A 27,535-nucleotide genomic window follows, 5' to 3' on the forward strand; every position below is an offset into this window, starting at 1 on the left:
ATCAGGATGGGAGTGTCAGAGACAGTGCGATTGGCACAGGACAGAGCGGAGTTTAGGGCTGTTGTACTTAGGGTCGCTATGGGTCGCAAGCCACTCGACAGCACATAACAACAACAACAAAGGAAATATTTCTAATTGATCTATCATAACAAGAATCTTGACAGTCTTTTAATATTTAGTAATACTTAAGCATCCAAGTTCTAAACCCAGTATATGAGATTTCAAGTAATAGTTTTTTTATTTCTTAGTTTATAACTTGTGCTTTTTAAAAAAATTCTTTGATCTCTATTTTCTCATCTGTTATAAATTAATAATGATACTATTTACAGATCCTTCTGTTTCTGGTTAGATTTACTCCCAAGTATTTAATCTTGTGATTCGCTATTGTGAAGGGTATTGTTTTTCTTATTTCAGTCTCTGTATTCTCTTTGACACTGTAGAGAATTCCAACTGGTTTTTGTGTGTTGATCTTGTATCCTGCTAATTTGCTGAATTGGTCAACTATGTCCAATAGTTTTCTTGGTGAGTCTTTATGGTTTTCTAGGTATACTATCCTATCATCTGCATAGAGAGATAATTTTACCTCCTCTTTGCCAATTTGGATAACTCTTATTTACTTCTCTTGTCTTATTGCTCTTGCTAAGACTTCCAATACAATATTGAATAAGAGAGGTAAGAGTGGGCATTCTTGCCTGGTTCCTGTTTTTAAAGGGAATACCTTTAACCTCTCTCCATTGAGAATGATGTTGGCTCTCAGGTTTGCATAAATAATTTTTACTATGTTGAAGAAATTCCCCTGTAATCCTATTTTGTTGAGTGTTTTAATCAGGAAAGGGTGCTGGATTTTGTCAAAGGCTTTTCTGCATCAATTGATAGGATCATGTGGTTCTTTTTCTTTGCTTTGTTAATTTGATGAATTACATTGATTGTTTTCCTTATGTTGAACCATCCTTGCATACCTTTTATAAATCCCACTTGGTCATGATGGATTATTTCTTTGATGTATCATTGGATTCTATTGGCCAGGAATTTATTCAGTACTTTTGCACCTATGTTCATGAGAGATATTGGCCTATAGTTTTCTGTTTGGTGGTGTCCTTTCCTGGCTTTGCTATCAAGGATATATTTGCTTCATAGGATGAATCTGGGAGAATTCCATCTTTCTCTATTTCCTGAAATAGTTTATTAGAATTGGTGTCAATTTTTCTTTAAATGTTTGATAAAATTCACTAGTAAAACCATCTGGTCCAAGGCTTGTTTTGGTCAGAAGTTGTTGTATTACCTTTTCAATTTCTTTTGTAATGGGTCTGTTCAGATGTTCAATTTCAGTTTCTGTTAGTTTACATAGGTTGTGCATTAAGTATTTGTCCATTGCCTCTAGGTTTTCATATTTGTTTGAGTATAATTTTTCATAATACTTTAATGCTAGCTTTTTTATTTGAGTTGGTTCTTTTGTGATGTTGCCTGATTCATCTCTTACTTCCATTATTTGTGTTTTCTCTTTCTTTTCTTTTGTGAGTTTTGTTAATGGTTTGTCAATTTTATTGACCTTTTCAAGGAACCAATTTCTAGTTTTGTTGATAGTTTCAATTGTTTTTGGTTTTCTTTTTAATTTATTTCTGCTCTAATTTTTATTAGTTTGAGTTTTTTAGAGGGTGTCGGGTTTTCTTGCTGTTCTTTTTCAATTTGCTGAAGATGTTGAGTTAAGAGAGTCAATGGTCAATTTTTCTTGCCCTTTGATGTGTTTGCTTATTGCTATAAATTGACCTCTGATTACTGCTTTGGCTGTTTCCCAGAGGTTTTGGTAAATGGTGTTTTCATTGTCATTTGTTTCCAGAAACTTTTTAATTTATTTTATTTTTCTTCTAGTACCCAGTCGTGTTCAAGCAAGGAGTTGTTCAGCTTCCAAATGCATGGTTTTTTCCTCCTTTATTGTCCTATTATTACTTGTAGCATTATGGTCTGAAAAGATGCTTTGTATTATTTCTATGTTTTTTAATTTATTGATGCTTGTCTTGTGTCCTAGAATGTGATCTATTCTGGAGAATGTTCCATGTACATGGGAGAAGAAGGTATACTGTGTTGGGTTTGGGTGCATTAGCCTGTAAATATCTATGATGTCAAGTTGGTTTATTGTGTGGTTTAATTCTTCAGTATCTTTGTTGAGTTTCTTTCTGGTAGTTCTATCTTTTCTTGAGAGGGGTGTATTGAAGTCTCCAACTGTTATAGTAATGTTGTCTATTTCCTTTTTCAGTTTTTTAATGTTTGTTTATGTATTTTGCAGGTCTTTCATTTGGTGCATATGATGTTCTGTTAAACTTTGCTACTGCTACTGGACTGAGATGTTATCTCATTGTTGTTTCAGTTTGCATCTTTCTGGTTGCCAGTACTTTTAAGCATTTATTTACGTGTCTGTTGGCTATTTAAATGTTTCCTTTTTGAAAGTCTTTTCTTTTGACCGTTTTATTGAGTTATTTGGTCTTTTTCTTGTGAAAAGGACAATCTATAGGTTAAATTCAATCCTAATACAGATACCAAAATCATTTTTCAAAAAGATAAAGAAAGTAACTGGCAAATCTATTTGGAAAGGAAAGAGATTCCAAACAAGCAAAGCTTTTCTGAAAAATAAATATGAAGAGGAGGGGCATAACACCCCTTGATCTCAAAACCTACTTTATAGCCATAGTAACCAAAACAGTATGATATTAGTACAATGGCAGACACAGGACCAGTGGAACAGAATTAAGGACCCAGAAATTAATCCATCTACCTGTGGGTAATTAGTATTTGACAAGTAAACAAAACCTATCAAAAGGTGAAATGACAACCTCTTCAACAACTGGTGCTAGCAAAACTTATCATCTACCAGCATAAAACTGGAACAGGACCTACATCTCATACAATACACAAAAATCAACTCTAGGTGGATCAGAGACATCGGGGTAATGCCCAAGACAATTAGAGCATAAAAAAAAAGAAAGAAAGAAATTATTCCAAACTAAAAGCCCTAGCCTATGGCATAGATAGCCTTGCAAATATAGCCAGAAATGCACAACCAGGAGAGGACACAAACCAACAAATGGAACCTTCTAAAAATTAAGTCCCTGTGTACATCAAAAACACTTTCCAATAGAGTGAAAAGAAAACCAACATAGTGGAGGGAAAACATTCGGCAAATGAAAATAAACTTTGAGTCTTCATTTGGTAGAATTTCTGTCATGCCATTATTCAGTTGCTAATACGGGTATTATAGTTTTTCTGCTATGTAATTGGGCATGTAGCCAAGCAAGGTTATTTCTTGGAAAAGAACATTATGCTTGGAAAGATGAATAGTCAGTGAAAATCACAAAGCCACAGTGACTTCAGGAGTGGGCAAAGATGATAAAGATGGAACAGGATAGGGCAAGGTTCCGGTTGGCTGTTCATAGGGTTACGATGAGTCAGACTCAACTCAATAGCACCTAATAATAACTTCACTTAAAATTGTTAGACTTCAGTAACTTTTAGTAGTAAAGTACTTGTAATGTCTACTTTGTTAGAAATTTAGACCTGTATACTGTAGCAATATTACCTAAATACATTTTTAGGCCCTATTTCTAGACCCTACATCACTTTATGGACGCAAATATTATTTACTTTAAAAATGTATACCTATAAATATAAATATATATAAATATGTATATGTATATGTCTTTTTCTCCAAACAAATCTTAAAGTGTAGCCTTTAGCCTATAAATCCTGTATAGGAATTTTGGAAAATTGTGGGAGAATTCATGATGGGTTTGAAAAGAAGTAAAGCGCTTTGGAAAGGACTGGTTACCCCAGAGTCATCTTGAAAGGCCACTTGATCCACTGTTGTTGTTGTTGTTGTTGTTGTTGTTGTTGTTATGTGCCGTCGAGTCATTTGCGACTCATAGCGACCCTATGTAGATTAATCTAAACCAAAAATATTCCCTGAAGGCTTCTTAAAAATAAATAATGTTGTTGTTTGTAGGTACCATCAAGTCAAGTACAATTCATAGTAATCATATGAACAACAGATCTGAACCTTGTCTTTTCCCATGTCATTCTCATCTTCTCTGACCACTTGAACCCATTGCTGCAGTCTCTGTGTCAGTACAACTTATTGAGGGTCTTCCCTTCCTGCATTGATGTTGTACCTTCCCAAGCACGATGTTCTTTTTCAAGGACTATCATCTCATAGCAACATGCCCGAAGTACGTAAGATGAATCAAAATACTTATTTGTACTTTGGACAGTCCATGGAATAGTCTACTCCACCACCATTACTCAAAGGCATCAATTCTTCTTCTGTTATCTATTCATAGCTCTCAGATGTATAGCAAGTGATTGAAAAAAAACCATGACCTGGATCAGGTGCATTTTAGTCTTGAAACATATTATTGCTTCTCCGTAATTTTGAGATGTCGCTGACTGCAGACTTTCTCAATGCATTATGTCTCCTGATCTCCTGACTGCTGGTACCAAGAGTTGATTGTGGATCCAAGTAAGATGAAATCATTGACAATGTCAGTCTTTCCATCAAGCATGTTGTTACTCATTAGCCCAGTAGTTAGATAGCAGTCCATATAGATTTGATCTTCTGCAGCGAGCATTTCAAGTCCTCCCCACTCACATCAAGCAAGATTGTGTTATCTGCATAATGCAGGTTGTTAATTAGTCTTCCTCTGAACTTGATATCACATTCTTCTTCACAGAGTCCAGCATCTCAAATGTTTTGTTCACTGTACAGCTTGAAAGGTATGGGGGGAAAGGATACGATCTGACACACACTGTACTTGATTTTAAACAATGCAATGTTTTCTTGATCTTCTCAGACAAAAACTTCTTGGTCTAGGTATAGGTATCATATAAGAATAATTGTGTGTGGGGATTTTCGTTCTTCTCAGTGTTAGCCATAGTTTGTTATGATCCACACAGTCAAATGCTTTAGTCAGTAAAACACAAGTAGATATTCTTTTGCCATTCTCTACTTTCAGTGAGGATCCATCTGACATCAGCAATGATATCCCTGGTTCCATGGCCTCTTCTAAACCCAAGTTCAACATCTGGTATTTCTCTCTCAATGTACTCTTGTAGCCATTTTTTTATGATTTTCAGCAATATGTTGCTTGTATGTGATACTAATTATATTGCTTATTAATTCCCACATTCTATTGGATCACTTTTCTTGGGAATGGGAACAAATATGGACCTCATCCAGTCAGTTGACCAAGTAGCTGCCCTCCAAATTTCTTGGTATAAACTGGTGAGCAAGTCTAGGTTTGCATGTTAGTTGAAACATGTCAATTGGTATCCATTCGATTTCTGGGGATTTATTTTTTGACAATGCTTTCAATAAAGCTTGAAATTATTCCTTCATTACAATTATCTCTTGTTTATTTATTACTTACTAAAATTTTTCAGTGTCAACCAATTCTTCTTGATATAATCAGTCTATATATTCCTTCCATCTTCTTTTGATGCTTCCTCAGTCATTCAAGATTTTTCCCATAGGATCTCTGTGTTGAATTTCATTTTCAGTTCTTTCAACTTGAGATGCCAAGTGAGTTTTTCCCTTTTTATTCTTCAACTTCAGTTCTTTGAGCATTCTATTTTAATGCTTTTCTTTGCCTTTTCAAGCCACTCATTGAAACCTTCTGTTCATCTCTTTTACTCTACCTTTGTTCCTGTTGTTTTAACTTCTCGACTCTTTAGTGCAGTTTTCAGAGTCTTTTCTTACATCTGTTTTGGTCTTTTCTTCATCTTCTGTCTTTGTAATGACTTTTTGCTGTCTTGATGAATGATATCTTCATGTCATCCCCTAACTCATCTGATTTTCTATCATTATTTTCAATGCCCCAAACCTATCCTGGAGGTGATTTATAGATTCAGATGGGATAGACTCAGTGTCCTAATTTTGTTCTTTTGGGCTTGTTTTCAATTTTCTTCAGCTTCAGTTTGAACTTGCATATAAGTAATTGATTGTCTGTTCCACAGTTAGAACCTGGTCTGGTTTTGGGTGCTGATACTAAACTTCTCCAATGATTTTTTTTTCTCTCCATATATGTAGCCAGTATTATCTCTGTTCATCCACTAGGTAAAGCCCATGTGAAAAAGTCATGTTTTGTGTTTTTTTTAAAGGTATTTGTGATACTAACTCAATGAATATAAAAAACTTAGTCATTCCGTGTCCAGCCTCATTTCTGTCACCAAGTTGTTGATGTTGTTATGTGCCGTCAAGTTGCTTGCGACTCATAGCGACCCTATGTACAACAGCTCTAAGCTCTGCTTTGTCCTGTGCCAATCTCATTGTCTCCGACACACTCATCCCGATTATCCCAGTCACCGAATCAATCCATCTCCCAGAGGGCCTTCCCCCTTCCACCTGCCCTCCACCCTCCCAAGAATGATGTCCTTCTCCAAGGACCAGTCTCTCCTTACAACATGACCGAAGTATGTCAGATGAAGCCTCAGAATCCTTGCCTCCAAGGAGCAGCCTGGTTTAACCCTCTCCAGGGTGAATCTGTTTTTTTAGCAGTCCATGGCACCCTCAGCACTCTTCTCCAACACCAAAGCTCAAAAGCATCAATTCTCCTTCTGTCCTCCCTGGTCATTATCCAGCTCTCTGACGCATAACAAGTGATTGCAAAGACCATGGCCTGTACCAGATGCACCTTAGTCTCCAGAGACACACCATTGCTCTTGAGTACTATAGAGAGGTCCCTAACAGCAGACTTTCCCATCGCAATGCATCTTTTTATTTCCTGGCTGCTGGTGCCAAGAGTGTTGATTGTGGAGCCAAGCAGACTAAAGCTGTGAACAAACTCAATCTCTTCACCACCCATCCTGATGCTGCCAATTGGTCCAGTGGTGAGAATCTTTGTCTTCTTGACAAGACAGAAACTTTTCTAATACCATTCCATCTTTGTTATTTCCAACTTTTGCATTCCAGTCACCAGCAATTAGTAATGTATCTTGAGTGCATCTTTGGTCAATTTCAGACTAGAAAAACTGGTAGAAATGCTCAGTCTCCTCCTCTTTGACTTCAGTTGTTGATGCATATATTTGAAAAATAGTTGTATTAACAGATCATCTTTATATACTTATGGATAGTATCCTGTCACTCACAACATCGTATTTTAGGCCAGACCTTGGAGTTATCTTTTTCACTATGAATGCAACACTGTAACTTAACTAATAAAAGAACCCTGCCTATCTTGAGAATTAAATGCTTTTTGCTAAATGGGATCACACGGACAATAAAAGTTTGAAAGATTAGATAGAAACCTTAAAAGACACCAAGCTGTATTAATAACAGAGGAACAACTCAAAAAAGAACAATGAGAATGATTACACAGCTCAAGGAATGTAAGCAGTGTCCTTGAATTGTGCATGTGGAACTACTGAGTCCATGTATGTTTTGCTGTGTATATTTTCAGCAACAAAATATTTTTTTTAAAAAGTATCAAAATCCCAGACAATGAAAACTTTGTGGGGCAGAGCTTTATTCCACATGGAGTCCCCGTGAGTCACATCACCATAACAGCAACTGCTTGGTTACCATTATGAGCACATCTATGTTGGTGTTGTACAGTTGAGCCAGAATCAATTCATAGCTGACCCTCTAGTGGATTTTCAGAGGCAGTAAATTGAATGAGAGGAGATTACCCATCTTCTCCCATGGAGTAGATGGTGGATTTGAAGTGTGTACCTTTGGGATTGCAGCACAGTTTCTTACCACTAGGCCACTAAAGCTCCCTAGCTATAGAAGTGGTAAGAGGAATTGTATAGCCATGATTAGCTAGTTTATAATGATTCCTATGGGAAAGTGGTGAGAAATATATTGAAGTGGTAGCTAAATGACAACCAGAAAATACTAGGATACATCTGCTTCTCACTTAATAGCATAGTTAAAATCCAAAGATCAGGTTGTTATGTGAAAACATCAGAGTTATCCAACATGGAGGATGACCACATACACATCATATAATAGAGTGAATATTACCATATCATTACATAAATTCCAGTTACATAATTACATAACTGTCAAACCAAAAGAATCATGGCTCAGCCAATTTGAGACATCTTATCTTGCTTCTAACATTCATTACTGCCAGACGTATGTTATTAATATGCTAAATGTATGGTAGATTTTTTTATTATGCTCATGAATGTGAAACTGCAGACAACAAGAAATTTAATAAGTGAAGATTAAGTAGATAGTGCTTGATCTTATAGGCAGAGGAGAACTCAGTCATTATGGGGTGCTAACAAAGTATACATATAAAGCAATATTTAATGAAAGACTGAGGGCTTATGACAAAATGAATAGTTTGTATGAGCGTCAAAGAGGATGTAAGTCTAGGAATGAATTGATAAAATTCAGAGGGAAAAAAATTAAGAATCTTATGTCTGTGTATCTAAAAAGTGACAATCAGAAGGATTTGTCAAAATAAAGAAATATTTGTCAACTTTCAACTAAAATATTTACAGATTCTTAATTAAGATGATTTCTACTGATGGAGTTCATTTCTTATGCCAGTTTTTATTAAATAAGTACTGTATAGAAAATAATATGCATAGTGAGTACATTACTGTTTTCAGAAACTCAAGAACACATCCTCTCATGAATATAATTTATATGATAAAGTTAGTGCATCCTCTCAATAATATTTTTTGTCTGCTTATTTGTATCACGAATTAAACCTGATAATGTACATGGATCTAAAAGAATAGTGCTCTAGTAAAAGGACAGTGCACACCAAATAATGCTATTCTTTTCTACAATCTGAAAACAAAATCAACTGGCAGCTGAAATTTTGCTTTTGTTGTTTTGTGCCACTGAGTCAAAACCAACTTATAGTTGACCCTCCTGTGAGTTTTCAGAGCATTAAATTACATGAAAGGAGAGTGCCATCTTTCTCCCATAGAGCAGCTGGTAGCTTCTGACTATGTGTATTTGGGTTGGCAGCATAGCTCCTTACCCCTCGGCCACCAGAGTTCCCATTAGCTGAAAGAGAAGAGATTAATTAATGGTAAATTCTGAAAGAACAACCTGTTGTTGTTGTTGTTAGGTGCCGTCGAGTCATTTGTGACTCATAGCGACCCTATGTACAACAGCCCTAAACCCTGCTCTATCCTGGGCCAATCACATTGCCTCTGGTGCACCCATCCTGATTACCCCAGTCACCGAATCAATCCATCTCACAGAGGGTCTTCCCTTCCTGCGCTGTCCCTCTACCTTACCAAGCATGATGTCCTTCTCCAAGGACAGGTCCCTCCTTACAACATGTCCAAAGTATGTCAGATGAAGCCCCAGAATCCTTGCCTCCAAGGAGTAGCCTGATTTAACCCTCTCTAGGATGAATCTGTTTGTTTTCTTGGCAATCCATGGTACATTCAATACTCTTCTCCAGCACCACAGCTCAAAGGCGTCAATTCTCCTTCTATCCTCCGTAGTCATTGTCCAACTCTCTGATGCATAACAAGTGATTGCAAAGACCATGGCCTGTATCAGGCGCACCTTAGTCTCCAGAGAGACACCGTTGCTCTTGAGTACTTTAGAGAGGTCCCTAACTGCAGACTTTCATTATCATTTTTTCACACAATATGGATGCCGTTCAGTCTACACACACACACACACACACACACACACACACACACATCAGGTATGGCAATAATAATCAACTTGATACTCCTTCTTGATATTGGTTGACAAACAAAGTAACATGACCAAATAGAAAGATTTTAGGAACCATCCAGCTCCACAATTGGGTATATTCAGACATTTGTGCATCTGTAACTAAATGATAATGAATTGTTGACAGTTGGTCATTAGAGCATTGAAAGCCAAGACTGCTTATGTGTGTGACGAGTGCCATTTGACTTTTTATGCTTCTCTTTCCTTTCAAATTATACTCTCCAGTCTTTACTATTCTTTCCCCCCTGGTCAGTTGTTACCCAAAAGAAGTTGTTGCTTTAAGCTAGACCTGACCAGCATTGTGCCCATTATGAGTATCACTCTTTCTAACCAATGTTTTACATCAACTCTGATGCTCTGATTCATATTCATTTTTAAAAAAATAGTGAAAAGTGACTTGCAGACTAGAAGAAAGAAGGGTTAAGAAGGAATTGTAATACAACTTCTGTCTCTCCTAGTGCTCCATCACCTGTGGTAAGGGAATGCAGTCCCGTGTTATCCAGTGTATGCATAAAATCACAGGACGACATGGAAATGAGTGTTTTTCTTCAGAAAAACCTGCAGCATACCGACCATGTCACCTTCAGCCCTGCAATGAGAAGATCAATGTAAATACAATAACATCACCTAGACTGGGTAAGCAAACCAAAAACTGGGATGATTTATCAGAAACAAAATAATGCTCCTAGCTTCTTCTATTTCAAGTATCACTTTAATACTTTAGAGTAGTAAAGTTATATCAATTAGTTTAGTTCTCAAGAAATTTTATTTCTTCATACATAGTGAGGCATTGCCTTTGAGTCAATTCCAGTTTGTATTGAACCCCTGTTGTTGTTGTTGTTGTTGTTAAGTGCCGTTGAGTCGCAGGCAACTCAGCGACCCTATGAAGAAGAGTCCTCAACACTTGGGTGCCTTTCATCCTCTCTCCAGGATTGAACCCCTAGGATAGATTAAATGTATAGACATGATTCTTGGAAATGTGGAGGGTCAGCAAAAGAGAGGAAGCCCTTCAATGAGATGGACTAATACAGTGACTGTAACAGTGGACTTTAGTGTGTCAGAGATAATAAGGATGGCACACGGTAGGGCAAGGTTCAGATCCACTGTTCGTAGAGGCTCTATGAGTCACAGTAGACTTGAAAGCACTTAGCAAAAATAACAACATAAAGTTTCAAAGATTTCTTTATGGAAGTCAACTGACACTTCAAATGTTGATGTATGTAACCATAGTTTTGTGACAGAATTATCAATTAAGCAAATATCTGTAGAAAGGTGAGGTTGCGGTATAAGCTTTAGGACTCCTAATTTTAATTATTTTTCTGTAATCCTGGACAAACATTAACTTTAAAGTGTAAAAACTGTAATGTGGCTGTCAGGAAAAATCAGGATATCTATATTCACTTCTGAACCAGAACTATATTTTTCATCTGAAACTTACACTTGGACCAAGAAGCAGTCCTCAGAACAGAGCAGGGAATCACTGCATGGTTCAAACTCAGGAAAGGAGTGCATCAGAGGTGCATCTTGTCTCCATAACTACTCAGTCTATATGCAGAACAGATCATTCCGGAAACAGGGCTTTATGAGGAGGGATGTGGCATCAAGATTGGGGAAAGACCCATCAACAACATACATTATGCAAATGGCACAACCTTGCTTGCTGAAACTGAAGACTTGGAGCGCTTGCAGCAGAAGGTCAAGAACTGTAGTCTTCAAAGTTCAACATAAAAAAGACAAAAATTTTTACCACCAGCCCAGTTGGAAGCACCATGATAGATGAAGAAGAGATATAAGTTGTTAACAATTACTGCATGCTTGTCTCCACAATCAACGCTCTTAACATCAGCAGTCAGAAAAATCAAAAGTTGTATTGCATTGGGAAAATCTGTTGTCAGGTACTTCGCCAGAGTGCTGAAGAGCAACGATGTCGGTCTAGAGACTAAAGGGCACCTAATCCATGTCATGGTCTTCTCAATTACTTGTTATGCTTCAGAGAACTGGACAGTGACTAAGGATGACAGAAGAAGAATCAATGCCTTTGAGTTGTGGTGCTGGAGAAGAGTCTTGAACCTACCATGGACTGCCAAGAAAACAAATAGGTCTGTCTTGGACAGGGCGAAACCAAGTTTCTCCTTGGAAGCTAGGACTTTGAAGCTCTGTCTCATTTACTTTGGGCACAGGGCCAGGAGAGACCAGTTTTTGGAGAAGGACATCAATCTTGGAAGGGTGGAGGGACAGAGCAGGAGAGGAAGACCCTGGATGAGATGGATTGATAGCAGTGAGTGGGGCAATTGGGGTTGGTGTGTCGGAATTAGTAAGTCTGGCTCAGGACAGGGCAGGGTTCAGAGCTGCTGTACATAAGGTTACAGGCAACTTGGCAGGCACATAACTATAACAGCAAAGGATATAAATATTAATTGAAAAGAAATTCTGATAACATTAATATTTATATGCATTTTATGTTTTAAAATTATTTTAAATGTATTCTCAATTTCTGTTAGAATCCATCTTCAAGAATAGATTTCTATTTTAAGTAGAAAGCTTATGCTTCCATAATAAATACTAGTGAATGAACTAACCTTTATTTCTGTAGCAATTGGAGTTTTACCTAGCTCTTAGAGCTTAATTTCCATTTGACAGCTTTAGTTTTGGAGGAAGACCTGGATGGCTTAAATGTTTAAGCAATGTCCCACTAATGAGTAGTAGTTGTTCAAACCTTCCCACAAGCCTACAGATCTGCTTCTGAAAGGCTGTAGTCTTAAAAATTCTAGGAAGCCGTTTTAGTCCACACACAGGGATCACTTTCAGTGGGAACATCTTCACTTTTAACTGGAAGGTATAGTGTTCCCAGGGAACTCTGGTGGCCTAGTGGTAAACTGTTCTGCTAATCCAAAGGCATGTGGTTCAAATCCACCAGCTTTCCCACAGGAGAAAGATGGGCAAACTCCTTCTATATGAATCAATGCCTTAAAACCCCACTGGAGGGTCAGCTATGAGTCATTTCCAACTTGATGGCACACAACAACATTTTAGCTAAATCTAGGTTGTTTCCTTTGTCAGATTTATTGGAAAGAATAGCAATACATAATAAGAACACCATACAGTCTTTGTTGTTGTTAGGTGCCATCGAGTCATAGACGACTCATAGCAACCCTATGAACGAAAGGCCTGAGCGCTCACTGTTCATACGTAGAGTTTCCGGACGCAAGCCATTTCGGAAGTGGATGCTGCTCCTGCTTCAAGGCTTGTTTTAGTCGGGAAGCTCCAGCAAACACCGTCCACCATGGGTAACCATTATCACATTTGGCACGTCAGTGTCCCAGTATTCAGCATCACAGCAACCAAAAGTTACCTCTGTACAGCACAGACCACTGTTATACCACCTACAGGAATGCTTGACAGGAAAACAACTTGAACTAGGCCTGAGGGCTGCAGATTAAAATCACCCACCTTCGGCTTGGTAGCATAACTTTCTGTCCATTAGGCCAGCATAGCTCTTTCTGTGTCGTTATACAGTCTTTAGAGAAGCCATTTTAATTAGAATTATATTGCCAAAACACAATGAGTTAAACAGTCATAAGTATTTTTCTTACAATAAGATCCAATCAAATGGAAACATTTAGTTCTTTATAAAAATCCAAATTGCTTTTTTGAGCTAAATAATGTTTCTAAGAAAGTCAGCTCTATAATAAAAAAGACAAATTACTTATGCAATATTAAGGCAGATTCACCAAGTCCAAGTATCCTAAGAAAGTACACTAATTCCTTTTTTCCAACTCTTATTTGAAGTCCCTCTTAATGTGTTACATAGTAGAAAATAGTAGATTGAAAGAAGAATGTCATTAGAATACACTTTTTGTTTTTACCTTGAAGGTATAGATCAAAACAGAAGAACAATGGTTGGGACAACTAAGACTTTTAATTAAAATAGTGTATCCTCTCTTGACAAGATGAACTGACCCAGTGCTTGTAGTAACGTGTTTCAGTCCTGCAGGGGTGGAGCAGATAGCACAGGATGAGGGAGAGTTTCATTTTGTTGTACAGAGAGTTGTTACCAATAGGAGCCAACACTATAACACCTAACAACAACCGGAATCATATTGGAATGTGCAATCAGAGTGCACTATTTCTCTTTAAAGCCATATCTACATAAATACATTTTCTATGCCAAGTTATCAATGTAAACACTTTACTGTTATGAATTTAGTGATGATCAGCATTGATATTAAAAATTCCTGAAACCACTATCTCCAGCTACCCAATACAGATCTGTCTGCCTTCTAGTAAACTAAGGATGTGAAATAAAGTATGAGCATATTTTTTGGTTTGCTATTTAATATGGATTGAAGCTCAACATCAAGAAAACAAAGATTCTCACCACTGGGCTGATTGGCAGCATCATGATAGATTGTGAAGAGATTGCGATTGTTATAAGCTTTCGTTTGCTTGGCTTTACAATCAATTCTCTTGGTACCAGCAGCCAGGAAATTAAAAGACAAATTACAGTAGACAAAGTCGACTGTTGGAGACATCTCCAAAGTACTGAAGAGCAACGATGTCAGTCTGGAGACTAAGGTGTGCCTGATCCAGGCTATAATCTTTGCAGCAACTTGCTATGCATCAGAAAGCTAGATAATGATTAAGAATGATAGAAGGAGAATAAATGTCTTTGAGCTTTGGTTTTGGAGAAGAGTATTGAATGTACCATGGACTGCTAATAGCATAAACAGAATCATACTAGAGAGGGTGAGACCAGGCTGCTCCTTAGGGGCAAGGATTCTGAAGCTTTGTCTGACATACTTTGGACATGTCGCAAGGCGGCACTAGTCCTTGTAGAGGGATATTATGCTTGGGAGAGTGGAAGGACAGTGCAGGAGAGGAAGACCCTCGATGAGATGGATTGATTCAGTGATTGGGGTAGTGGGAGTGCGTGTGTCAGAGACAATATTGGCACAGGATAGAGTAGGGTTTAGGGCTGCTGTACATAGGGTCGCTATGAGTTGCAGGTGACTCAACAGCATATAACGATAACAACAATATGTCTTTTTAATTTTATTGTAACTTGGAAACTCATATATAACATAATTGATGTCAAGTTAGAACAGACACAGAGCTGACCTTTCATTTAGTTTCTGAGACTGTAAATCAAACAGGAGGAGTTTGTCTGTCTTTCTCCTTCAGATTCTGGTGGATTCAAGTCATCAGAGAAGCATGGCCTTTGGGTGAGCAGTGCAAACCACAATACTTAATTCATATTCCCATACTGGTATTATAGTAAGTTGTTGTTTGTGTATCATAGAGTTGGAACTGACCTATGTAGCTGACCCTCTGGCAGGTATTCAGAGTCAGTTATTGCAAGGAAGAAGATTGGCCATCCTTCTTCAGTAGAACAGCTGGTGACCTTGAACCACGTGCTTCAGGAATTGCAGCACATCTTCTTGCCACTAGGCCACCAGAGCTCCCATAATAATAAGCACATGTATTTTTTCATATTTATCCACTATCTTAAAATAAAAAAATAGCTTTATCACAAGCTATAAAATTAAAACTTAAAAATCATTTGTAGTACCTCTTCTTTAACTCAAGACTCTCTCTTTAATAAGGCGGTGCAGTCTTCCAACACTCTGAGCCGCTAACTGCAACAATGCAGAGTTGCAGCCACAGAGAGGTGCCACCAAAGAAAGGCCTGAAAATCAACTTGAGGGGGGATAAAAATCAGCCAGTGAAAACTTTACAGAACACAATTCTACTCTCATCCACAGGGGACCGTCATGAGGCAGACTCAGTTTGGTGGCAATTGGTGGTAATGATGGTGACTCTTCAAATTTACCTAAGAACACACATAAATCAGATCATTATTCATTAACCTAGTCCTTTATTATTAGAGAGCTCTGGAGGCTGAGTGGGTAAGAACTGCACTGCCAACTCAAGGCAATTGAACTCATCAGCTGCCTAGTGACCGAAAGATGGGAAATCTCTTCCTGTGTGATTTACAACCTCTAAAAACATGCTGGAGGGTTAGCTATAGGTCAGTTCTGACTGAAAGGCAATGAGTTGAGAGAGAGAGTGCAAGAGCGCGCATGCACATGCGCGTAGTAGTTGGAAGAATTTCCCTATCTCCTGTACTGGATCATCAGTGGCTGAGTTTATCATTCACTTTTAGGAAACCTAGACGTGAATAAGTTGAAACAAAAAAATACGTTACTCCCTCTACCTTCTATATAAATGATTGCAACCTTTCCCCTAAAGGCTTAGTCTTTAGGGAGTTGTACTGGTAACGAAAAGACCACGCCTCTCAGGTGGTTCTTTTCCAACAAGCGCTCTACTTGGAGTAAGAGGGGCAACCTCCGCTCATACTATTTATGGCTTCTGAAACCATCTGAAGGGTCAGCAGTGCATCAGTTCTGACTCCATGGCAATCTCTGAATGAAAATGACAGCTAACTGTCTACATGTAGTTTCAATCACTCTCTCTTGGTTTTTGTCAGCTGCTCTGACGTTCAAGTGCCTGGGAGACCAGTGGCCAGTGTACTGCCGAGTGATCCGCGAGAAGAACCTCTGTCAGGACATGCGGTGGTATCAGCGCTGCTGTGAGACGTGCAGGGACTTCTATGCCCAAAAGCTCCAGCAGAAGAGTTGACCCCCAGCAGGACGGCTGGCTCCCAGCCCTTTGCAGTTACTTTATTTATAAGCACACACACACTAGCATGTTTTTCAGACCAAATATTATCAGATTGCATATAATTTAATCAAATTAATTTATTTTTTTTGCCTGCCAAACATCCTTGTGATGTTGTGTTGGTTATACAAACATCATGCCTTATCTAGTATGACTTAATTTTATATTAATAAGTTGGATCCAGTTACTGGGATAAAATGAAAAAAAATCATTAAATTCTTTCAAAATTTGTTAAAAATTTAGAACTGTCTCTAAGGTGCTATTTTCTCTCCACAAATACTTTTGAGTTTTTTAGAATCTATACTAAGTTAGCGTAATAGCTTAGAACTATGGAGAGAGAAAACATTTTTTGGTGTCCTGATGCAGAATTAGCCTATTTTCTGTAATCTATGGAACATAAATAACCTCATACTGTTGAACAAGTTTTCAGAGAATGTATTATGAATTTTGTTTCAGATACAGAGATATCAATAGGAAAATATTCTACTGTAATTATAACCTTATTTTAATAATGGAAAGGAAGTCAAAATAGAGACTTTGATCATGTTCATGAACATGTACTTGAACACAAGTATTGTAACAATGAAACACTGTAAAGATTTACACTGAATCACCATTGCACTGTTGATAATAGTGTAGAGAAACCATTATAGAAATGGTAACATCTTACAAAAATAGGTATTATTTTAACATATTGTCATTAGATTTTAGTTTTTTAAAAAATATTTTTAACAAAAAAAATTGATTTCACCCATATCCTTGTGTCATTATTTTTTTTTTTGCAGGGTTTTAAAAGTGTAGTATTTAACCTCACAAAATATTTTGAGAATATTTACTAAATACTTTTCAACTTTTTCCCTAGGAACAAAGAACCAAAAAAGACTTACCAACCTTGTAGTTTCATTGTACTTCTTCCTTTAAAAAAATGAAAAAGTTTTACAATTCTGTGAAACGTTAAAATGTCAGCTTAAAATTTTTCTTGTGAGAAAATATTGTACATGATTCACATGATTTCTTAGATTTTTCAATAAAATATGTGAAACTTCCTGTGGGGAGACAGTTTTTCCTATATCTCTGACATTTCTGCGTAACTAATGAACGTAGACTTTTAAAGGATGTTTGCTTATAAAAACCATTGAAGATGAAGATGGTGTCCTACTCTGGAGCAAAAGGCAAGCATGTTCGCTGCTCATGATAAAACTTCTGAATTCCCTAAAATTAGAGTCTTTTCCCTATAATAGCACAGCCTATTGTATGTGCAGATGTTATCTGGCTCTCTCCATGTTGTCCTATGAAAATTAAAGCCCAGAGGTCTGATGCGAAAATAAAATCAATCTCTGGTTAGTGGAATTGCTGTAACTAATAAAATCCTTTATCTCTACTCTGAGAGTCTTATGTCTTCTGCCCTGGAACTGTGGCAAACTGACTTGATTGTTTGCAGACTGGGTAAAATTCCCGCTTTTCAATTTTTCATGCCTCTTTCATTAATATTTTCCCTTTAATGTTAGTAATTTGTTTTGTTCTAATGGCAATTATATGTCTAGATTAGTTCATACATTGTTGTTATATGTATAGACGTTAACATTTTTCTACTAAAATATGGGATTAACCTACACCAACACATGTTATGCTAGCTATTAAGTGAGTAAAGAAAAAAGGATCAAACAAATATATTTCTGTCAGAACAACAAAGAAATTCTCATAGCCAATGTACAGTGTCTCTTCAACAAGGACCTAATACGGTCAGGTGTTTATAACCTACTTTTTTTTTTTCCTTTGTCTTTATCAAGAACTTTATCTGAACTTCAACTTTCCTGGTTGCATGACTCACTCTTATTCTCCTAAAGGATCTATTCTATCCACTATGCTGCCTGTATTGAGTTGTAATTTTCCATTAACTAATCAGCTCATGGGCTAGTAATAAAAAGGACCTTAGAGGACTTCTAGAATTCTAGACATACTGTTCCTTTTTTGCATTTTTTGCAGTTCGATTTATGTTTCACAGTTGGGATAATTTGCCCCATCCAAGACCAAATTCTGTACTTCCTGAACTTTTGCATACATTCCTCTACACTACGGTATTACACTGTGACACTGATGTGTGTCAAATGCGTTAATGGCTGCTTATCCAATGCAGACAGAGAGTAGGGTGGAGCTCCCAGATGAAAACAAGCTTGGAAGGAGGAGTGGCATCCACTTCCATAATAGCTCGCCTCCGGAAACCCTATGAACATGGAGAGAGGATAGAGACACCCAAGCATTGAGGACTCTCTTTCATAGGGTCACTATGAGTCGCCTGCGACTCAACGGCACTTAACAACAACAACAACTGTATTACAAGCAAATTTGATCATCTCTACTTTCTTCATGTCTGCCACCTCTAGATCCAGTTTCTCGTCAAATTGTCCAGGCTACTCCCAGTTCGTTGAAGTAGCATATTGAATCCAAACTTTCTCTTTTTTAAAGTCCAGGATGATCCATGTATTCTTTCACCCTAACCTAATACCCTTAAAGGAGATCTGGTGGCTAAATGATAAGGAGCTGTGCTGCCAGCCTAATGGCCCTTGGTTTGAATCTACCTGCATGCTATTCCACAAGAGAAAGAAGAGCAGCCGACTCCTGTGCAGGTCACTGCCCCTGAAAATCTGTTGGAAGGTGAGCCATGAGTTATGTTAGTTCCAAATCAAAGGCATATAACAACAATAACAATGTTTAAGAAGCATCTACTTCCAAAGAGGGAAAAGGGGTGGGACTGAAGGGGGAGGAGTGGTGGACTCACAGAGTTTGGTGAGAGGGGGCAAAAAAATTTACATGAATAAAACACTAAACAAATTATGCAGACTATTGTATGAAATTTAAAAACATGCATATAAATATTTCCTAGGTTTCTGTGAATATTGTTGTTGTTAGGTGCCATTGAGTCAGGTATGACTCATAGTAGATCTGAACCCTGCCCTATCCTGTGTCATCTTCACGCTTCCTGACACACAAGATCTCATTGCAGCAGTCACCATATCAATCCACCTGATGGAGAGTCTTCCTGTCCTTCACCGACCCTCCATCCTTTCAGCATCATGTCCCTCTCCAAGGAATAGCCCCTCCTACCAGTATGCCCAAAGCTTGTGAGGCAAAGATTCACCATCCTTGCTTCCAAAGAGCACTCCGGCAGCACTCTCTCTAAGACATATTTGTGAATATTAGTTTGAAAGTATTGTAACACTAATAACCTGTGATATGCAACTTAATACTTGGTTCCAACTTGACAGTTAAAGAAAGCAACTTGACAGCTAAAGCAAACTTAAGTACTCAACTCATTGTTGTTGAGTCAGAACTGATTCAGCTGACCCTCCAATAGGTTTTTAGAGGTTATAACTAAAAAAAAATCAGAGGTTGTAACTCACATGAGAGGAGAATGTTTTTCTTTTTCCCACAGAGATTCTAGTAGGTTTGGATTTCAGGAAAGATAACAGCCTTTGGGTTAACAGTGTTAACTCCTTACAAGCTATGCCACTATTGCCTGGTTCTAGGTCTTCCTCACAATGATCGCTATGCTTGAGCTCAGTGTTTATCAATCTTTATTACTGAACAGGATATTAATTTTTTTTTCTACTTCCCAACTGTCTCTCCTGATAATGTGTTCAAAGTATGGGAGATGAAGTCTTGCCATCATTCATGCTAAGTAAATTCTGACTATATTTCCTCCAAGGTACATTTGTATCTATTTCTGATAGTTCATGGTATATTTTTTTATTTTTCATCAACATCATAATTCTACAGAGCCAGTTTCTCTTCTTTATTCAATAACCAATTTTTACATGCTTATAAAGTAATTGAAAATACAATTCTATTGGGGACTTAGTCCCCAAAGAGACATTTCTGCTTTTAAACATTCCAAACATATCTCTTGTAGAATATTTATCCAATGTAACAATTAATTTGATTTCCTGACTGCTGTTTATATGGGCTTTGCTTATTGATTCAAGTAAAATTAAATCCTTCACACAACTTCTATCTTTTCTGCAATTATTAATCATACTGTTGATTATTGATTGACTTGAGGATTTTTGTTTTCTGTATATTGAAATATGATCCATATTGACAGCTGTAATCTTTGCTTTTCATCAGGAAATACTCCCAGGAAGTAAGATTCTGTCATCTGCATATCACAGATTATTAGTAATTCTTCCTCCAATTTCAATGCCACATTTTTTTATATAGTCTTGTTTCTTACAGCATACAGATTGAATAAATATATTGAGCAGGTACCACCACGACACACACCTTATCTATTTTAAACCATATAATGTCTCCTTGTTCTGTTCAAATGACTGCTATTTGGCCTATGTAAAGGTTTTGAATGAGCACAAGCGTTATGCAATTTACCTTCTTTGTAAAATTACCCACAAATTGTTAGGATCCATACAACCAGATGCCTTTGCATAGTTAATAAAACACAGGTGGACAGACTGGAGCGAGGACTGACCAGAGCAAGTACAGACCAGACCAGAGCAAGGCAAGTGGCAACATCACAACAGAACTAACTAGAATAAAAAGGCTAACAATGGAATATTATGAAAAACTCAAAACCTAGGGGAAATGGACAAATACTTAGAAATGTACAACGTACCTAAACTGACACAAACCAAAATGGAACTCCTGAACAGACCCATTATGAAAGAAGAAATTGAAAAGGTAATAAAACAACTTCCAGCCAAAAAAATTCCAAGACCAAATGGTTTTACAAGTGAACTTTATCAAACATTCAGAGAAGAACTGTCACCAATTCTACATCAACTATTTCAGAAAATAGAAAAAGACGGAATTCTCTAAGACTCATTCTATGAAGCAAACATATCCTTGATACCAAAGCCTGGAAAAGACACCACCAAAATAAAAAACTAAGCCAATATCTCTCATGAGCATAGATACAAAAATCCTGGCCAATAGAATCCAGTGAAACCTAAAAAAATAATTCACCATGACCAAGGGGGATTTATAACAGGTATGCAAGGATGGTTCAACATAAGAAAAAGAATGTGAGTCATCACATTAACAAAGCATGGTCCTATAAATTGATGCAGAAAATGCCTTTGACAAAATCCAACACCATGTCTTCATTAAAACACTCAACAAAATAGGATTAGAGGGGAATTTCTTCAACAAAGTAAAAAGTATATATGCAAACCTAAGAGCCAATACTCTTATAAATGGAGAGAGATTAAAGGCCTTCTGAGAACAGGAACTAGTCAAGGATGCCTACTATCACCTCTCCTATTCAATATTGTATTGGAAGTCTTAGCAATAGCAATAAGACAAAAGAAAGATATCAGAGGTATCCAACTTAGCAAAAAGGACATAAAATTATCTCGATATGCAGATAATATGATAGTATACTTAGAAAACCCTAAAGAATCAGCAAGAAAACTATTGCACATAGTTGACCAATTGAGCCAAGTGGCAGGATACAAGATGAACATACAAAAATCATGTGGATTTTTTTACAGTGACAACAAGAATATAGAACTGGAGCTCAGAAAAACAATGACCTTCACAGAAGCTAATCACAAGATTAAATACTTGGGAGTAAACATAACAGGAAATACAAAAGATCTACCCAAATAAAATTACAAAACATTACTGCACAAGGAAGAATTCAAGATACTAAAGAGTTGAACAGAAGATTCCAAAAGGCAGCTCGGAACGACAAAGCAAAATATTACAATGAAAGGTGCGAGGAGCTAGAGTTGGAAAATAAAAATGGCCAAACTCGTTCAGCATTTCTTAAGCTCAAGGAACTGAAGAACAAATTCAAACCTAGAGTTGCTATAATCCAGGATGCTTTAGGCAGAATATTAAATGATCCAGGAAGTATTAAAAGAAGATGTAAAGAATATACTGAGTCATTGTATTGAAAGGAATTGGCAGATACAGAAGAATTTAATGAAATAACATATGAGCAAGAGCCTATGGTGATGAAGGAAGAAGTTCAAGCTGCTTTGAAGGAAATAGCAAAAAATAAGGCCCCAAGAATAGACGGTATACCAATTGAAATATTTCAGCTAACAGATGCTGCCCTGGATGTGCTCACCAAGTTGTGCCAAGAAATCGAGACCAACCACTTGGCCAACTGACTGGAAGAGATCTGTATTTATTCCCATTCCAAAGAAGGGTTACCCAACAGAGTGTGGAAACTACAGAACAATATCATTGATTTCACATGCAAGTAAGATTCTACTGAAGATTATCCAAAAACAACTGGAACAGCACATCAGCAGAGAATTGCCAGAAGTCCAGGCGGAGTTTAGAAGGGGTCTTGGTACTAGGGATATTGTAGCTGATGTTAGATGGATCTTAGCTGAAAGCAGGGAATACCAGAAGAATGTCTGTCTGTGTTTCATTGATTTTGCAAAGGCAAATGATAGGATAGGAAGACACAATATTGTGAAAAGGATAATACTACCACTGTGTGGATCATAACAAATTGTGGCTGACTCTGAGAAGAATGGGAATCCCAGAACATTTAATCACGCTAATGCGAAACCTATACTTGGACCAAGAGGCAGTTGTCAGAACAGAGCTGAGTAACACTGCATGATTCAAAATTGGGAAGAGTGTACGCCAGGGACGTGTCCTATCTCCATACCTTTTCAGCCTGTATGCAGAGCAGATTATCCGAGAGGCTGGGCTCTGTGAGGAGATGCATGGCATTAGGATTGATGGAAGATCTATTAACAATCTGTGTCATGCAGATGATACACAACCCTGCTTGCTGAAACTGAGGAGGATCTCATGCACTTGCTGCAGAGGGTCAAGGACTGCAGCCTTCAGTATGGACTGAGGCTCAATGTCAAGAAGACAAAGATTCTCACCACTGGGCCAATTGGTAGCATCAGGATGGATGGTGAAGAGATTGAGATTGTTCACAGCTTCAGTTTGCTCGGTTCCACGGTCAACACTCTTGGCACCAGCAGGCAGGAAATAAAAAAACGTATTGCAATTGGAAAGTCTGCTGTTAGGGACCTCTTTAAAGTACTCAAGAGCAACGGTGTCTCTCTGGAGATTAAGGTGTGCCTGATACAGGCCATGGTCTTTTCAATCACTTGTTATGCATCAGAGAGTTGGACAATGACCAAGGAGGATAGAAGGAGAATTGATGCCTTTTAGCTGTGGTGCTGGAGAAAAGTATTGAATGTACCATGGACTGCCAAGAAAACAGACTCACCCTGGAGAGGGTTAAACCGGGCTGCTCCTTGGAGGCAAGGATTCCGGGGCTTTGTCTGACATACTTTGAACATGTTGTAAGGAGGGAGAGGTCCTTGGAGAGGGACATCATGCTGGGGAGAGTGGAAGGACGGCGCAAGAGGGGAAGACCCTATATGAGATGGATTGATTCAGTGACTGGGGTAATCGGGATGGGTGTGTCAGAGTCAGTGCAATTGGTACAGGATAAGCGGGGTTTAGAACTGTTGTACATAGGGTCGCTATGAGTTGCAAACGACTCGACATCACATAACAACAACAAAACTACAAGAAACAGAAAGAGACCTGGAGAAATGGAAGTATATACCTTGGTCATGGATAGGAAGACACAATATTGTGAAAAGGATAATACTACCAAAGGCAATTTACACGTTGAATGCAATTCCAATACAACTACCAATTCCATTCTTCAATGAGATGGAAAAGGCAATCTCTAACTTAATTTGGAATAGAAAGAGTCCTTGAATAAACAAAGCACTCCTTAAAAAGAGAAACAAGGTAGGAGGCATCCCACTCCCAGATTTCAAATCATACTACACTGCTGTGGTGGTCAAGACAGCACGGTACTGGTACAATGACAGACACATAGATCAATGGAATATAATTGAGAACCCAGAAATCAGCCCATCTCCCTATGCTCAACTGATTTTTGACAAGAATATGAACTCAGTCAAGTAGGGAAATGACAGTCTTCTTAACAAATGGTGCTGGCAAAATTGGAAAACTATCTGCAGAAAATTCAAACACGATCCACACCTCACTCCATACACAAAAACCAACTCAACGTGGATCAAGGACCTAGGACTAAAACCAAGGACTCTAAACTTCATTCGAGAAAAGCTTGGAAGAACTCTAGAAGTGCTAATCCACAACATAAACAGTCTTGCAAGCATCCTGAAAAACATACAACCAGGAGAGGATAAAGTAGATGAATGAGACCTTCCAAGAATCAAATCCCTATGCACATCCAAAAACTTCCCCAACAGTATAAAAAGGGAAATCACAGACTGATAAAAAAATATTGGCAATGACATATCTGATAAGGGACTTATATCTAGAATTTATAGAATACTTGAGCACCACAACAACTTAGAGCTAAACAACCCAATTGCAAAATAGACAGAGGATATGAACAGACACTTCACCAAAGAAGACATTCAGATGGCTAACAAACACATAAAGAAGTGTTCAAAACCCCTAGCTCTAAGAGAGAAGCAAATCAAAACAACTATGAGATATCATCTCACCCCAAAATTCAACAGAGCAGCAAACAACAAATGCTGGCGAGGTTGTGGAGAAACTGCAACCACTATGGAAGGCAGTATGGCACTTTCTCAAAAAGTTGAAAATAGAAATACCATTTGACCCAGCAATTCCTTTACTGAGAATATACCCTAAAGAAACAGAACTGCCATTCAAGTAGATATATGCCCACACATGTTTATTGCTGCTTTGTTCATTATAGCAAAGAGTTGGAAACAACGCAAGTGCCCATCAACAAGCAAATGGATAGAGAAGCTCTGGTATATTCACACAGTGGAATATTACGCTGCATTGAAAAACAAGGAACTCATCAATTATTCAAAATGGGTGACATTATGCTGAATGAAATATCTCAGTCACAAAAGGGCAAATACTGCATAGTGCCAGTGTTATAAAATGGGACTGACCTTAGGGTTGGGGTGAACCTAAGAAAAGAAGGACAAATAATGTATGGTGCATTGAAACAGATGAGAGAGAACTGTTTAAAAGGAATATATTATTAGGTATTATTCTCGTGATAAGATTCCAGAAAAACAAATGTATACTGAAGTGGACTATATGGACTTGGGTGGGGGGAGGGGTGTGGGGGGGATTGTATAACAATGAAAGAATTTTTTTTCTTTTCAAAGAGAAAAATGAACAGGGAGGGATGGGCAGGGAGGAAAATGTGCAAAAGGGAATGAATGAGAAACAAATTAAATGGGAAGAATATACTGTAAAAATGTATCTTGAATATAAAAAAGTATTTATTGCAAACACTTTTTTATAAGAAACATAAACACAAGATTTTAATCTCTAAAACAAAAAAAAATAATAAAACACAGTTAAACTTCATACTGGTATGCTACACTTTTAGCCAAGATGCATCTGGCATTCAACAATGATATCCCTCTTTCTGCACTGCTTTCTGTATCTATTTGAAATTCTAGACTAGTTATCTGTCTCTGTATTTTCTCACTTAATTATTTTCAGCAAAATTTTACTGCCGTGTGATATTAATGATATCATCTGATTATTTCCACATACTGTTGGATCACCTTGATTTAGAATGAAAGCAAGTATGGATCTCTTCCAGTAAATAAGTAGCAGTCTTCCAAAGTTTTTTCCTTAAGTTGAATGAGTGCTTCCACCATTAATTCCATTTGTTGAAACATCTCAGTTGATATCCTGTAAATTCCTGGAGTCCTATTTTCTTTCACTTCTTTCCACTGTAACGTGAGCTTCTTCCTTTGATACCACCAATTCATATGCTTCCTCCTGAAATGGTGCAAGGACTCTCTGTATTCCTTCCATCTTCTTTTAACAGTTCCTGTGTCCTTCAATATTACAACTCCAAGTTAGAATGTTTTCTTCAGTTTTATCATCTTAAAAATTGTTCATGTTTTACCCTTTCCATTTTCGAAATGCAGTTCATTGTACATTTTATAATAACTATTTATCTTCCACTACAAGCTTTGTTCTTGTTGTTCTTGTCAGGTACCATCGAGTCAAGTATGAGCCATAATGATCCTATGAACAGATCTAAACCCTGTCCTATGCTGTAACATCCTCACACTTCCTGACACATTAGATCTCATTGTGACAGTCTCATTGTGACCACCTGGTTGAGGGTCTTCCATTCCTTCACCCTCCTCTGCCTTTCCAAGCATGATGACCCTTTCAAAGAAATAGCCTCTCTGGCAATATGCCCAAAGTATGTCAGAAGAAGAAGCTTTATCATCTTTGCTTCTAAGGACCACTCTGGCTGCACTTTTTCTAAGACATATTTATTTGTACATTTGGCAGTCCATGGGATGCTCAGTGCTCTTCTCCAACACCACAGCTCAAAGGCATCAATTATTTTTCTGTCATCCTTATATATTTTCCAGTTCTCATATGCTTAGCAAGTGATCAGAGAGACCATGACCTGAATCAAATGCACCTTAATCCTCAAAGTGACATAATTGTTCCTCAATAATTTGGAGAAATGTCTGACTGCAGACTTTCCCAGCGCAATACATCTCCTGATTTCTTGATTGCTGGTACCAAGGGTGTTGATTGTGGATCCAAGTAAGACGAAGTTGAATTTCAATCTTTTCTCCATCTATCATGATATTGTCTATCATTCCAATGGTAAAATTTTTGTTTTCTTGACGTTGCAGTGCAATCCATATTAGTCTATATGTTTAGACTACTTGCTTTACTGGTGGGAGAAATAATGAAATAAAAGATAAAAACAGTGTATTTCAAAGGGCAGTTCAAGAAGACAAAGCATTATAATAAAATAGGCGAAGCCCTATAATTTTATGTTATTTTTCTTTCATATCTTCTTTTTTCCTTTCTTTTTTTTTTCTTTCCTATCTTCTTAATGAACTTTTGCTTTATTCATCCTTGACGTCATCCCACCATTCATGTTCTCTGTAGTCCTTAGTGTTCAGTGAGTCAAATATCTGGAACTGTCTCACAAATCACACTTTGATTCAGTTAGATCTTCAGGACATTGGGTATATACATTTAGAGATAATGGCACATGGTGGGCATGAGACCTGAGAAGCACCAGCAGTACTCTTAAATAAGTGACACTCCATTGGGTTCTGGTGCCTGCAAATCTTTACAGAGAAGACTGCTTTACCTCTTCATTGCCTAGTGACT

At 37.6% G+C, this 27,535-nt stretch overlaps 1 protein-coding gene across 1 annotated transcript in view; it reads left to right on the forward strand.

Annotated features, from left to right (window-relative positions):
* The window catches only part of ADAMTS19 (ADAM metallopeptidase with thrombospondin type 1 motif, 19), a 426,420-nt gene extending 409,083 nt beyond the window's left edge, over positions 1-17,337 (forward strand). Inside the window, 2 exon segments of the mRNA XM_006886015.1 lie at positions 10,162-10,339; positions 16,191-17,337. Coding sequence (XP_006886077.1) covers positions 10,162-10,339; positions 16,191-16,342 — 330 coding nt within the window. The 3' untranslated portion in view covers positions 16,343-17,337.
* Positions 17,338-27,535: the final 10,198 nt, after the last annotated feature.

Source organism: Elephantulus edwardii, unplaced genomic scaffold (assembly GCF_000299155.1).
Source record: "Elephantulus edwardii isolate Elephantulus edwardi_28Jun2011 unplaced genomic scaffold, EleEdw1.0 scaffold00046, whole genome shotgun sequence".
NCBI lineage: Eukaryota > Metazoa > Chordata > Mammalia > Macroscelidea > Macroscelididae > Elephantulus > Elephantulus edwardii.